Here is a 13,550-nt window from a genome sequence, read left to right on the forward strand (position 1 = left end):
GTGACCTGAAGCGTATGTAACCCAAGGTACTACTGTATCCCTAGAGGAAGAGGCAATAACATTCCTGATGTCCTTTCTCTTCCTTCACAGCTGGAGGCAGTGAATGCCTCTGAATTACCAGTTCCTGCAAACTGCAGGGTGGGTGATAGTGTTCTGGAACTCAGGTCCCATTTATGTGTTTCCCATTGGGGCATCTAGTTAGCCACTGTAAGAACAGAATGCTGGACTAGATGGGTCATTGGCCTGATCCAGCAGTTCTTCCTATGTTTGTATGTTCTTAAATACCTTTTGTTGTTGTTTTTTTAAAAAAGGTGATTTTGTGTGTGCGCGCTTGTAAATCTCTCTTGAGGCTTTATTGCAGCCAAGTGCAATTTTGTTGAATAGATGCATGCATTTGCAAGACTGAGTGAGCAGCTCACCTTGCAGATTTCATTTTGTTTCGCTTTTGATTTGCACACCCTTTTTTATATTCTATATTCTAAACTATACACAAGGCGGCTTAGAAGCTGAAGAAACAACAAAAGAGACAGCAAAAGATCACATACCCAATAACGATATGATCCAATGAAAAAAAAATCGCAATAAAAACGTAACTTTAAAACCAACAACTTATATAAAATAAACAGCTTACATAAAATAAATAAATAAAACGGCTTTGATCAAATCAACAACCTATACCAAATAAACAACTCATATCAAATAAAGAAACATTCAATAATCCATTAGATATAAAGTAAAAAGGTAAAGGTACCCCTGCCCGTACAGGCCAGTCGTGTCCGACTCTAGGGTTGTGCGCTCATCTCACTTAAGAGGCCGGGGGCCAGCGCTGTCCGGAGACACTTCCGGGTCACGTGGCCAGCGTGACGAAGCTGCTCTGGCGAGCCAGCACCAGCGCAGCATACGGAAACGCCATTTACCTTCCCGCTATAAAGCGGTACTTATTTATCTACTTGCACTTAGGGGTGCTTTCGAACTGCTAGGTGGGCAGGAGCTGGGACCGAAAGACGGGAGCTCACCCCGCCGCGGGGATTCGAACCGCCGACCATACGATCGGCAAGTCCTAGGCACTGAGATTTTACCCACAGCGCCACCCGCGTCCCTTAGAATATAAAAGCAAACAGTAAAATTAAATTTCAAGAAATAATAGTAATTAAAGAGTTTACACCTAACAGAATAATGAATTACTCAACAATAATCAATAAAATAATGGCAAGTCACAATGCATAAAATACCACAGAGCATACAAAACCATGTAAAAGGGTCAACTTGAAAAACAGGGACACTCAACTTTTAAAATTATTTTTTAAAAAATAACCCCTGTACTCCTCTCTTCCCAGTTGTTCCTGCTTTTCTCAAAGTCATGGTCTAGGAAAGGCTCCTAGGGGCAAGGCAAGTGGAAGAAGCTATGGTGGCCAGCACAAAATCTCTCTCTCCCCTCAGACCCACTTGCCTGTCAGGAAAAAAAGAAACCATTCTGGGCTAGCTGGGCCCGAGGGCCTTCCCTTGTATAATGCAGCATACTTGTTGTGCCTCTCACAACGCATATTGGATAATGCCTATTAATCAGGGGCGCCGACTTATAAAAAATATTGGGGGGCGGGGGCCCATACCGACTTATAAAAAATATTGGGGGGGCCCAAGACCTCCAAACCGCTGTTGCTGGGGGAACGAAAGGGGCGAGCCCCGGGCTGCCCCGACCTTAAGTGAACCTGTGAGGGCCCGCCCTTTGCGGCAGCTGATTGGCTGCCGCCGTGGGCGGTGAATATTAATGAGCTAGGGGGAATCCCCGCTTCTCGCGGGGCTGACGTCAGCCCCGCGAGATTGTTGATGGGTCGAGAGCCCGCAACCCCACCCCCTCTCTAGATCGGGAGTGGCTTTGTTTTAACTCATTACTGAATGTATTTTAAAAGGTAAAGGTAAAGGTACCCCTGCCCGTACGGGCCAGTCTTGACAGACTCTGGGGTTGTGCGCCCATCTCACTTAAGAGGCCAGGGGCCAGCGCTGTCCGGAGACACTTCCGGGTCACGTGGCCAGCGTGACATCGCTGCTCTGGCGAGCCAGAGCCGCACACGGAAACGCCGTTTACCTTCCCGCTGGTAAGCGGTCCCTATTTATCTACTTGCACCCGGAGGTGCTTTCGAACTGCTAGGTTGGCAGGCGCTGGGACCGAGCAGCGGGAGCGCACCCCACCGCAGGGATTCGAACCGCCGACCTTTCGATCGGCAAGTCCTAGGCGCTGAGGCTTTAACCCACAGCGCCACCTGCGTTAAAAGGTAACTATCGTCAAACAAGGAAAATAAAAAATACCAACATAATTTTGTGATTTGACAAAGCATAATATAACTAATAATTTTCTTAAATTATTGGGGGGGCGGAGCCCCCCAAATGAATTTTTGAGGGGGCTCGGGCCCCCTCAGGCCCCATGGAGTCGGCGCCTATACTATTAATAGGTATCAGTTGGCGGTGCGGGAGAACCTTGGGTCCAGGGGTCAAATGTGACCCTCCTTTCCTCTCTGTTCTGGTCTTCAGGACACACCTCTTTTGCCTCTGGCCACTCCCACTTTTGCCCCTGGCATGCAGCACTTTGGTAGCTTGCCCTCTGAGGAGCACATCCCTCAGACTGGAAGAGATTCCCCCAGACCTCCCCAGTGCAGATAAAATCCTTGGGGGGTTGTTGTATCCTTCTAAGTCGCATACAGGTATCCCACGCCTTTAAAAAACAAATTATTTGCACATTTTATTTACAGTGGTACCTCAGGTTAAGTACTTAATTTGTTCTGGAGATCCGTTCTTAACCCGAAACTGTTCTTAACCTGAAGCACCACTTTAGCTAATGGGGCCTCCTGCTGCCGCTGCGCCGCCGGAGCATGATTTCTGTTCTCATCCTGAAGCAAAGTTCTTAACCTGAAGCACTATTTCTGGGTTAGCAGAGTCTGTAACCTGAAGTGTATGTAACCTGAAGCATATGTAACCCGAGGTACCACTGTATTTGCTTATTGCATTCATATCCCTCAAGACAGCGTACATAGCTCCCTCTCCTCCATTCCCCGTGACAACCCTGTGAGGTAGGTTTGGCTGAGTGGCAGGGATTGGCCCAAGGTCGCACCCAGCGAGCTTCAGTGCTGGGGATTCGAACCCTGGTTCTAGTCCGATGCTCTCGCCACTGCACCACACTGCATCTCTGCTGTGCCAGGGTTGTTGTGGCGCATGCCGTTGAATGCATTGAGTTGCATGTGCAGTGCTAGGGCCCTTTAACAAATTACTGTCCAGCCTTGCACACGTGCGCGCGCGCGCGCACACACACACACACTGTATCCAACCCCCTCCCTGTTGCCACCTGCGCGCATCTGCATACAAACAGGGGCTTGTGCACATTTTAGCTGCCAGAGCTCAAGAGGCCCATAATTATTCCTGGGTTCCGGGGGGGGGGGGAGGTTCCCCACCCACCCCCGGTGCACACCCTTTCTACTCATGTGCACACAGACCCCCAACCCCATCCCATGCTACAAAACAAATTAGGAACGTGAGAACTCTTCTTGTTGATCAAAACATAAATTATTCTTCACAGGCAGGGCACATTGTGCTCTGGAGAGGGTAATTGGTGCCTTCTCCCACTCCTCAAAAGGTGAACATCGTAATTGGAAAAGAGAGGTGTTAGCGGCTTGTTTGGGCTTGGAGAGGAAGGGGGGGCATTAAAGCATCCCCCCCTCCCCTCCGTTTTTTTCGCAGCTTGGGGATGTCAATGGCCGTGTTATGGATTCTAATTATCAACACAGTGGGGGAGGGAGGGGGGTGTCCCTGGACAAGGAGTCCTTGGTTACCCCATTGTTCCCCCTGGCTCGGTGGGTAAGGAAGCCTGCTGGAATCTTCTCCCCTTCCTGTGGCTCCCTAGAAAAACAGTTGATTCCCGAAAACCTCCCCCCTTCTCTCTCTCTCTCTCTCTCTCTCTCTCTCTCTCTCACACACACACACACACACACACACACACACACATATACAACCCTCGCTCCCCCCATATATACTTTTGGGTTATAACTGCAGCCCTGTTCTCACTGAGGTCATCGACTTGGGTCAGAACTGTACCCCTTCAAATTGCAAGCAGGAGCTGTCATAATTTGAACACGCTTCCAAGGAAAGAAGGAAAAATCCCTTGCATCTAGAAGAGTAGAATTTTGGGCAAGAGGATGCTGCTTTTTAACTAACCCAACCCAAGGTTAGTTTTATAACTATGATTTAGAGCAATGTTGCTCAAACTTACAGGACTTGTGTACTCCTTTTGAGAGTTTATAGTCTTACCGGTGTACTCCCTTCTCAGGTGAAGACAATTTGGGCATAGTTTTATAGCACTATCTTCCCTTTGTATTTTTTTTGCCACCCCCAAAACCTAGGATGGAGTAAAATAAAACAAATTCTGCCATGTGCCCATTAAATCCCTTCTGTGGACCCCGGGAAGAAACAAGCCAGGGTTGTTAACCATCGTTTAGAAGTTGTCTTTGTTTCACTAACCTAAATCATAAGTTTAATGCTGACCACAGTTTACATCTGGGTTCGGATGTCACCAAAACCCAGTTACTTCAAGTCGGAAGTGAAAGCTTACAATCTTGTGGCTGCGGCAGAGGAGAATTGACAGCACGTCAGGATGAGGCCTCTCTGTTTTGCTACTAGAGATTAGCGTGGCTACATTCTTGGATGAGATCCGAAAGGGCTTGATTCAGACAAACAGTGGCGTGCCTAGGGGTTGGCAAAACTGGTCCCCACTGGGGGTGCAGACCCGTGTGTTTGTGCGCACACCAAAATAATCTGTCAGACTGTGGGATGTATGACATATATGCTTGCGGCGATGCTCTGCCGCTGTCTCTGTGAGATCAAAGGCAGGAGAAGCTTCCTGTCATTCTCACACTGTAGCACAAAGGCATGCAGTAAAGTGGATTTTTTTGGGGGGGGGTCCCCCAAATGCAGCTCCTTGCCTAAGGGTCTAAGGGACCCCAGGTCCTTTCTCTGCAGGCAAAGTTTAGCGAGAGCAGTCAGCGTTTGGCTCCAGGTTCTTAACCTCACCAGCTTCATTGTAGAGTGGTTCAGACAAGAAACAACAGCCCTTCCTTGTAAGTAGGGGTGGGAGACCGCAGAAAGCAGTGCTGGCTACGCCCTCCATTGTGGCTCACAGCATCTATACTCTCCTCCATAATATTTAGCTGACGTATGAAGAAGCTTTGCTTCTGCATCACTGCATATGTGGGGTCATTTCACATCCTCCACGAGTGACTTAGGAGCCCTTGATACGGGGCAGAAAAAGGGAATCGGTTCTTTATATGATGCAGAATTAGCTTTTGGAACTCACCGCCCCAAGATGGGGTGATGACTGCCAGCTTAAATGTATTTGTTTCTGTGTTACTTATTTAACAAAATTTATATACTGCTTTGTTGTATTAAAACCTCAAAGCCATTAAAAAAAGGTGTTAAATTTTATTTTTATTTTACTTATTTATTTCGTGAATTATAGAATGGTAGAGTTGGAAGGGACCCCGAGGATCATCTAGTCCAACCCCCTGCAATGCAGGAATGCATCTGCCCCATATGGGAATCAAGCCTGCAACCTCGGTGTTATCGGAACCAAGCTCTAACCAACTGAGCCAGGTGGCATACATGGTCCTCCTCGCTCCCTCATCAGTTATTCTCCACAACAGCCCTGTGAGGGAGTAGATTAGGCTGAGAGACAGTGAATGGCCCAAGGTCACCCGATGAGCTTCATGGGCAGAGTACAGATTTGAACCCTGGTCTCCCAGGTCCTAGTCATAAATGCTTAAGCACTAGTTATACCTTCACTTTCAAATTTAATCCATTCTGGGAGTCCGTTCGACTCCCGAAACAGTTTGAAAACCAAGGCGCGGCTTCCGATTGGCTGTAGGAGTGTCCTGTAACTAATCGGAAGCCACGCCAGACATTCGGCTTCTGAAAATCACTTCCGGTTTTCGATCGCTAGGGAGCCGAAACATTCAAGTTCCAAGGCGTTCGGCTTCCAAAGTTCCACTGTATACTGTACTGCCCGTTATCAGTAAAAAACAGTTAAATACAGATACAGTGGTACCTCGGGTTACAGACATTTCAGGTTACAGACGCTTCACGTTACAGACTCCGTTAACCCAGAAATAGTACCTCGGGTTAAGAACTTTGCTTCAGGATGAGAACAGAAATCGTGCGGCAGCGGGAGGCTCCATTAGCTAAAGTGGTGCTTCAGGTTAAGAACGGACCTCCGGAACAAATTAAGTTCTTAACCCGAGGTATCACAGTACATAAAAAACATTCAAAGGATAATGAAAATAATCCATAAGCTAGAGAGAGAGAGATTAAAACATATGTAAACATTATCCGTGACTGGTAGACTGGTAAGACAAATGTTTTAAACGGGTGCCAAAAAGGAGTGTATGCCAAGTGTCAAGAGGCGGGGAGTTCCAACGGGTCGGTGCTGCCACACTCGAAGATGGCTTCAGAGGCAGATCATACGAAACTGCGGGTGAGAGATCTATCAAGGGCTCCGAAGTCAATCATGCGCTGTCCTTCCATGCCGGCAGAACGCCCGAAGGGGTGTTGTAGGAGTCTCAACTTTGCAGCCAACAATGACCTGCTTAACAACAAAGGCCCTCGGCTTCTTGTTTACTTCCTTCCTTCCCTGACTCCTGGAAGATTACGCGCAAGGTTCCCGCTGCTTTAGCCTCCCGACAGCGCTGCTGATTCTCCGAGGCCGCTGCCGCCTCTCCCTTGTTTTAGTTTGTTTTGTGTTTTCGTTAATGCTGCTTTCAAAGAAAAAGAGGGAGGGAGGCAGGGAGAGGGGGGAGGCTCGGAGGAGGAGGGAGACGTGCAGATTCATTTTGAGGCTTCATAATGCCCTACTTACACACGGCGCATCCCGAGGAAATTCGGCAGATGGATGCCTGGTCATGCTGGCAGTGCAGCAGGTTAACTCCCCGGATTTAGCTTCTATCATTTCACGAGAGCGTTTACGGCACTTTACCGCGTTTATTCCCAGCCGGTGCACTGGCCCAGCCAACTGCCGCCCCCCCAACCCCGCCCCGCTAGCGTGGAGATTGCTGGAGAAAAATATCCCCCCCTCCTTCCTTATTCTGGAGCCCATGCATTAAATATTCATTGTTCTCAATTTGTGCATAGGTGTTGATAAGCAGACCTGGCGAAGAAGCGACTAGTTCTTGGCAGTGGGGGGAAAACATCACAGTGGAATTTCAAGGTGGAGCAGGGGGGCAGTTAAAATCTATGGGACAGGTGCCCCCACCCTGGTACCACATGCACACACTGGATCGTAAAGCGAGGCGTATATAATTCATTGGGCTCTATTTATGCATTTATACCTTGCCTTTCTCCCAAGTTGGGACTCAAACCAGTTGAAAACAATAGTTTTGGGCCCAAACGGTATAGGGCAAGGGTTTTCAAACAGTGTGCTGTGGCACCCTGGGGTGTTGTGAATGATGGTCAGGGGTGCCTTGGGCAACACCGGCCTCTGTCTCTCTTTCCTTCCCTCCCTCCTCTGATGCCCTCTCAAGTCTCTGCCTCCCAAAGGCTTGCACAGCTGTTTGTTGCAGCAGCCCTGGCTACAAGCTCCGCAGGGGAAAGGTGCGTCTGGGGATGGCCAGGGGGTGCTGGTTGCCAGGAGCTGAGGCAGCATCAGAGTTAGCAAACAAGCGGGTGAGGGAGCCCAGTCAGTCCACCAGTCTTTGCTGTTGGGAATGGACGGGCAAGTGGGAGGCCGGGCACTGGCATTTCTTGTGCTTGCTGTGTGCAAGGCCTGCCTGGGAGCTAAGTGCCCGGTGCTGAAGGAGAGCCTTTCCACCATGCAGGCCCAGCAGCGCCCGTTCCTGCCACTGCTGCCTTCCAATGTAAGGTGTTGGCCACATGTTCACCTTTGGCCAGTCTCCGTTGGGCCACTAAAGCTAGGAGCATCCTCTTCCAAGGCCCCTGTGGGGCAATATGAGGAGGCACCTCTCTTTGGGGCAGAAGGGGGCACCTCAGAGACCAGGGGCGGCAGCAGCAGCTGCCCAGAGGACTCCCAAGGAGAGGGGAGAAGAGAGGAGGCTGAGGGAACGCTCCACAAGGGAGGGTGTTCGAAAACAGGCCAGATGCTGCCAGCTCTGCAGGCAAGGGCAACATAACTGGGCTCCTGAGCCCCATAGGGGTGTCATAGAAAGAATGTAGATGGTCAAGGGGGCCGTGGATTAAAAAAAGCTTGAGATAGGGCTTTATAGGTCTACAAAGAAAGAACTCACTTCCCTACAATGTGGGGCTGGGGGGGGTGTATTTTTTCATTCTGTGGGTCACATATCCAACATTCTTTGTCCACTGTAAGGAAGGCACTTGCTCAAGCAGATAGGTGGGTTGTCCATGCAGGGGTTTGAAACCTAAGGCCCAGGGCTGAATCCAGCCCAATCACCTTCTAAATCCAGCGTGTGGCTGGTCCAGGAATCAGTGTGTTTTTACATGAGTAGAATGTGTCCTTTTATTTAAAATGCATCTCTGGGTTATTTGTGGGGCATAGGAATTGGTTCATATTTTTTTTCAAAATATAATCCAGCCCACCACATGGTCTGAGGGACGGTGGACCAGCCCATGGCCAAAAAAGGTTGCTGACCCCTTCATTAGAATCATAGAATTGTAGAGCTGGAAGTGACCTCAGGAGTCTACGAGTCAAACTACCTACGATGAAGGAATAACAGCCAAGGAATCACATACAGACGGCCATCCAATCCATGTTTAGAAACCCCCAGTGAAGGAGAGACCCCCACCTTCCGAGGAAGTCAGTTCCGCTGTCTAACCACTCTTACCATTAGAAAGTCCTTCCTAATGTTTCATGGGAATCTCTGGATGCCAGGACGGCAGCGACTGCAGAAAGCAAAACGTCACTTAGAGAAGGATCTGAAATACTTTCCTTCAAGCTTGAATTTGTTTCGTTCTGGATGGTTTTATTTGATGTTTCAGTGTGTTGTAAACTGCTTTGAGATTTGTTCTTTGAAATACGAAGCGGTATAGAAATGAAAATAACAACAAAAAAAGGCTCCTGGACACCTAGGTTTAAGGTGCTATTTGGCGATTAGATTATATATCTTGAGTTTCTAACGCTGCCTGTGAGCATGTGTTGAAAGGGAGGTAAACCCCCCCCCCCTTTATGCCCTTGATTATTTATTGCTTTTGATTTATTTCTTGCTCTTGTTCTCTCCCTTGCTCCCCAATCCCCTGCCTTTAGTACCTTTGGAGAACTGAAAACCGTTCGCCTGCCGAAGAAAATAGCTGGAACAGGAAAGCACCGTGGTTTCGGTTTTGTGGACTTCCTCACAAAGCAGGACGCTAAGGTGAGCAATGAGAGGCGCTTCGGGTCTGTGGCTGATCTTGGGGTGAGATTCAGTCGTGTGCCGGCAAATCCTACCTGTGCATTTAAAGCCGATATGGCGCTCTTGCGTGACAATTAAGGAAGGTAACGGGGAAATTCCCTAGAAAGTGTGGGGGTCACACTTGTTTCGGCGCAGCATCGCCTAACCTCCCCTGCAAACAAATCAGGCCGAAAGCCAGGGTCGCCTCATCCACCTCCCAACGAATCAGAGTGAATTAATTTCTATAAGCAGTTTGTTACAGAGGATCAGACTATCAGTGGCTAGCCATGATGCCTTTGTTCTCTCTCCATTGATGGAGGCAGCATGCCTCTGAGTACCGGTGCTGGGAGTCAAAAGCGGGGAGAGGTTCTCCTGCACACAGGTGCTCCTTTGGGGCATCCCGTCGGGGTATCTCATGAGTCGGCAAACTAAGGTTCGTGGGCCAGATGAGGCCCAATTGCCTTCTGGATCCGGTCTGCGGACAGTCCAGGAATCACCGTGTGGATCACCAGCGCGCGTGTTCTTTCCCTCTGCCTCCCTCTGCCTCACACGGCGGCGCTGGCGGTGCCTCCTCCCTCCCTCCTCCTGGCTTCTCCCCGCCCTGCCTAGAGGAGGAAGGGGGCTGGGCTTTATTGGTGCCAGCAGCAGCAGCACTCAAGCAGCTGCATTATAAGCAGCCCCTCTGCGGAGCCCTTTTGTGCACCACTCATTGTCCCACTGCTGCGGGTAAGCAAGTAAACCTGCGGGTAAGCAGGTAAACAGGTAAGCAGCCACCAGGGCTCGTGGTGCTCTTTCATCATTCCCCTTCCCCCCAAAAAAAAATAGTCCGGCCCCCCACAAGGTCTGAGGGACAGTGGAGTGGACCGGCCCCCTGCTGAAAAAGTTTGATGACTCCCTGTGATCTGGTTGGCTGCTTTGAGAACAGGATGCTGGACTTGATGGGCCATTGGCCTGGTAGCCAGCATGGTCGTCTTCTGTACATACATTCTTAACCCTATAACACCAGGATAGCCAATTTGGTGCCTTCTGGATCAGTACCTCCCAAACGATCTTTTTAGGCCACTGCCTCCTTGGCTCTATAAACTCACCCCCAGAATTCCCTACCCTATAAAAAGCATTATTTGGAAGAGTGGTTTGCAAGAGCCTCTAAGGAAGGTAGAGTAAACATTCAAAACAGGAACAATTATTTACACATCTATTCAGAATCCAATAAAAAATACTCAGTTTAATTAATTCAACAAAACAGATGAACATGAGCCAGCGATACCCGCCTTTTAAAAGTCTGATAGTCATTTTCACCTCTAGGCTCCCCCTGCTGCCCCCTTGCCTCTTTTTTTTTTAAAAAAAGAAATTAATATTTTATTAAAAGGTTTTAAGTTATAGAGAATAAAGTGATGAAATAAAAATAAATAAGAGAAGAGAAGTTTAAAAAAAATTAAGAAAGAAAGATATAGTATAATACACCAAACAGAATCAGTTACATTTCTATACATTGTTATATAGAAATATGAATACAGTCATACCTCTGTTCCCAAACACCTTGGGAGTCTAACGTTCCGGCTCCCGAATGATCTAAAACCGGAAGTGAGTGTTCAGGTTTTCGAATGTTCTTTTGGAAGCTGAACGTCTGGCGGGACTTCCGTGGCTTCCCGATTGGCTCCAGGAGCTTCTTGCAGCCAATCAGAAGCTGTGCTTTGGGAGTCGAATGTTTCGGAAGTCAAATGGACTTCCGGAACGGATTCTGTTTGATTTCCGAGGTATGACTGTAATATTATCGTCCTAATATGTGGCACTGTGGGTTAAACCACAGAGCCTAGGGCTTGCCAATCGGAAGGTTGGTGGTTCGAATCCCTGCAAGGGGGTGAGCTCCTGTTGCTTGTTCCCTGCTCCTGCCAACCTAGCAGTTCAAAAGCATGTCAGTGCAAGTAGATCTATAGGTACCGCTCCGGAGGGAAGGTCATGTGGCCAGCATGACTAAGCCACTTCTGGCGAACCAGAGCAGCGCACGGAAACGCCGTTTACCTTCCTGCCGGAGCGGTACCTATTTATCTACTTGCACTTTGACGTGCTTTCAAACTGCTAGGTTGGCAGGAGAAGGGACCGAACAATGGGAGCTCACCCCGTTGCGGGTATTCAAACCGCCGACCTTCTGATGGGCAAGCCCTAGGCTCTGTGGTTTAACCCACAACACCACCCACGTCCTGCAACTCTTTTTAATCCTCCCCAAAAGAAGCTCAACAACTCTGAACAACAACCCAAACAGCTCAGCAACTCTGGTCAATCCTCATTGACAATGGGTAGAACACTGCCAGTTTTTTTTTATACAGGGAGTAGATCTCATTCTCTTGGGAGTTGGACGGGCCTGATCTAAAACATCTGGAGGGCACTGCTTTGGCTACCCCAGGAAGAGATATCAATATGGGATCTGTTTCGGCATCATCATTGCAAAGCGTTCCTCTTTTCCCCGGCCCTAGTCTGTGTGGCTGCCCAGAGCGGAGGCCTGGCGCTGGCAGTATTAAAAATTCAGCTGCTCCGAAGGACCAAGAAACCACCCATTTAGGAGTGAGGCACAGACCTCTCGCACCAGCAGCAGCAGGAGGAGCTCAGCTGGCACTGCAGGGAACGTCCTCCACCTGAGCGCTGATGAGCCTTTGTTTTTTAGGAAGAATGGGAAATCTATCAACAGCCTAATGTTGTCTGCCTTTTGTGTCCTGCTAATGGTCTTTGCCTCCAGGCTCTTTGGGCCGAGCATTTAATAGGGCAACTGGGAGCTGAGAGGCAGAGTGGCCCTATCCCCCAAATTAAGAGCATTTAGATCTGGTGAGCTGTTGTCCCCCTGGGAGGTGAACTCGGGCGGCCTGCTTCCTTGATCTATGGCAGCTCTGGAACCCAGACAGTTGCCTCCCTCCCTCCCTCCTTGCATCTGTGAGCTACATGTACAGTCATGCCAACAAGACTCCCAAGGTGTGTGGGATTTAAGCCCCAATTCAGACAGAATACAGACAGAGGGTGGTGCTGTGGGTTAAACCACAGAGACTAGGACTTGCCGATCAGAAGGTTGGCGGTTCGAATCCCCGCAATGGGGTAAACTCCCATTGTTCGGTCCCTGCTCCTGCCAACCTAGCAGTTTGAAAGCATGTCAAAAGTGCAAGTAGATAAATAGGTACCGCTCGGGCAGGAAGGTAAACGGCGTTTCCGTGCGCTGCTCCCTTTACCTTTACCTTACAGACTGAACAGGCTGACAGGTGGAGATTTGCTTGTACACTCATGTTTATGGATGCTTTGTATATTGCATTTTACAAAATAAAACATGTGCAGCACCAACAGTAAGCCAGATATTTAAAGCTGGGCACTGCATGTAAATTGACACCCGATACAACCCCCCCCCCGGAATGGAAATTCATTTTTTAATAATGATTTATTTAGGGGGGGTTTACACAAAGTTTGACATTATTTAATTCCCTTCCAATATAATAATTTCTTACATTTTGGCTTCCCCCTCTGCAACATATCTGTCAACGTTTCCCTTTTCAAAAGGGAAATTTTCTTATTCCGAATACGGCAAAAAAAGGTTGACAGCTATGCTCTGTGATGTTCCTGTTGCATTCCTTTATCTGCTGCTACAACGGCCATTTATTTTCTATTGTATTATAGCTTGTATTAAAATCATTTATTTATTCTCCTTTCCTTGCCCATTATTCAAATATCCCACTCGCAATTTCATTTCATTTCTGTAGTTCTTTTCTCAAATACAGTGGTACCTCGGGTTAAGAATTTAATTCCTTCTGGAGGTCCGTTCTTAACCTGAAACTGTTCTTAATCTGAAGCACCACTTTACCCAATGGGGCCTCCTGCTGCCGCCGCGCCACCAGAGCACGATTTCTGTTCTCATCCTGAAGCAAAGTTTTTAACCCGAGGTACTATTTCTGGGTTAGTGGAGTCTGTAACCTGAAGCGTCTGTAACCCGAGGTACCACTGTAGTCTGAAAAGAACCTCCACTCTTCGACAAAGTTCTCATTCTCTTGGTCTCTTATTTTTGCTGTCAACTTCGCCATCTCCGCCCAGTTCATTAACTTTAAAATCCATTCTTCTTTCATTGAGACTTCCTTCCACTTCTGCACATACAGAATTCTGGCTATGGTAGAAGCGTACCTAAACAGCTTTTGGAATCTCTGCCCC

The 13,550-nt window shown here is 48.4% G+C and overlaps 1 protein-coding gene across 1 annotated transcript in view; it reads left to right on the top strand.

Annotated features, from left to right (window-relative positions):
- Positions 1-13,550, top strand: part of RBM19 (RNA binding motif protein 19) — a 101,972-nt gene that overhangs the window by 58,217 nt on the left and 30,205 nt on the right. Inside the window, exon 22 of the mRNA XM_081892280.1 lies at positions 9,248-9,353. Within this exon, the coding sequence (XP_081748406.1) occupies positions 9,248-9,353 (106 nt within the window). The remainder of the gene's footprint in view (positions 1-9,247; positions 9,354-13,550) is intronic.

This window comes from Podarcis melisellensis (assembly GCF_964234715.1).
Source record: "Podarcis melisellensis genome assembly, chromosome: 16".
NCBI lineage: Eukaryota > Metazoa > Chordata > Lepidosauria > Squamata > Lacertidae > Podarcis > Podarcis melisellensis.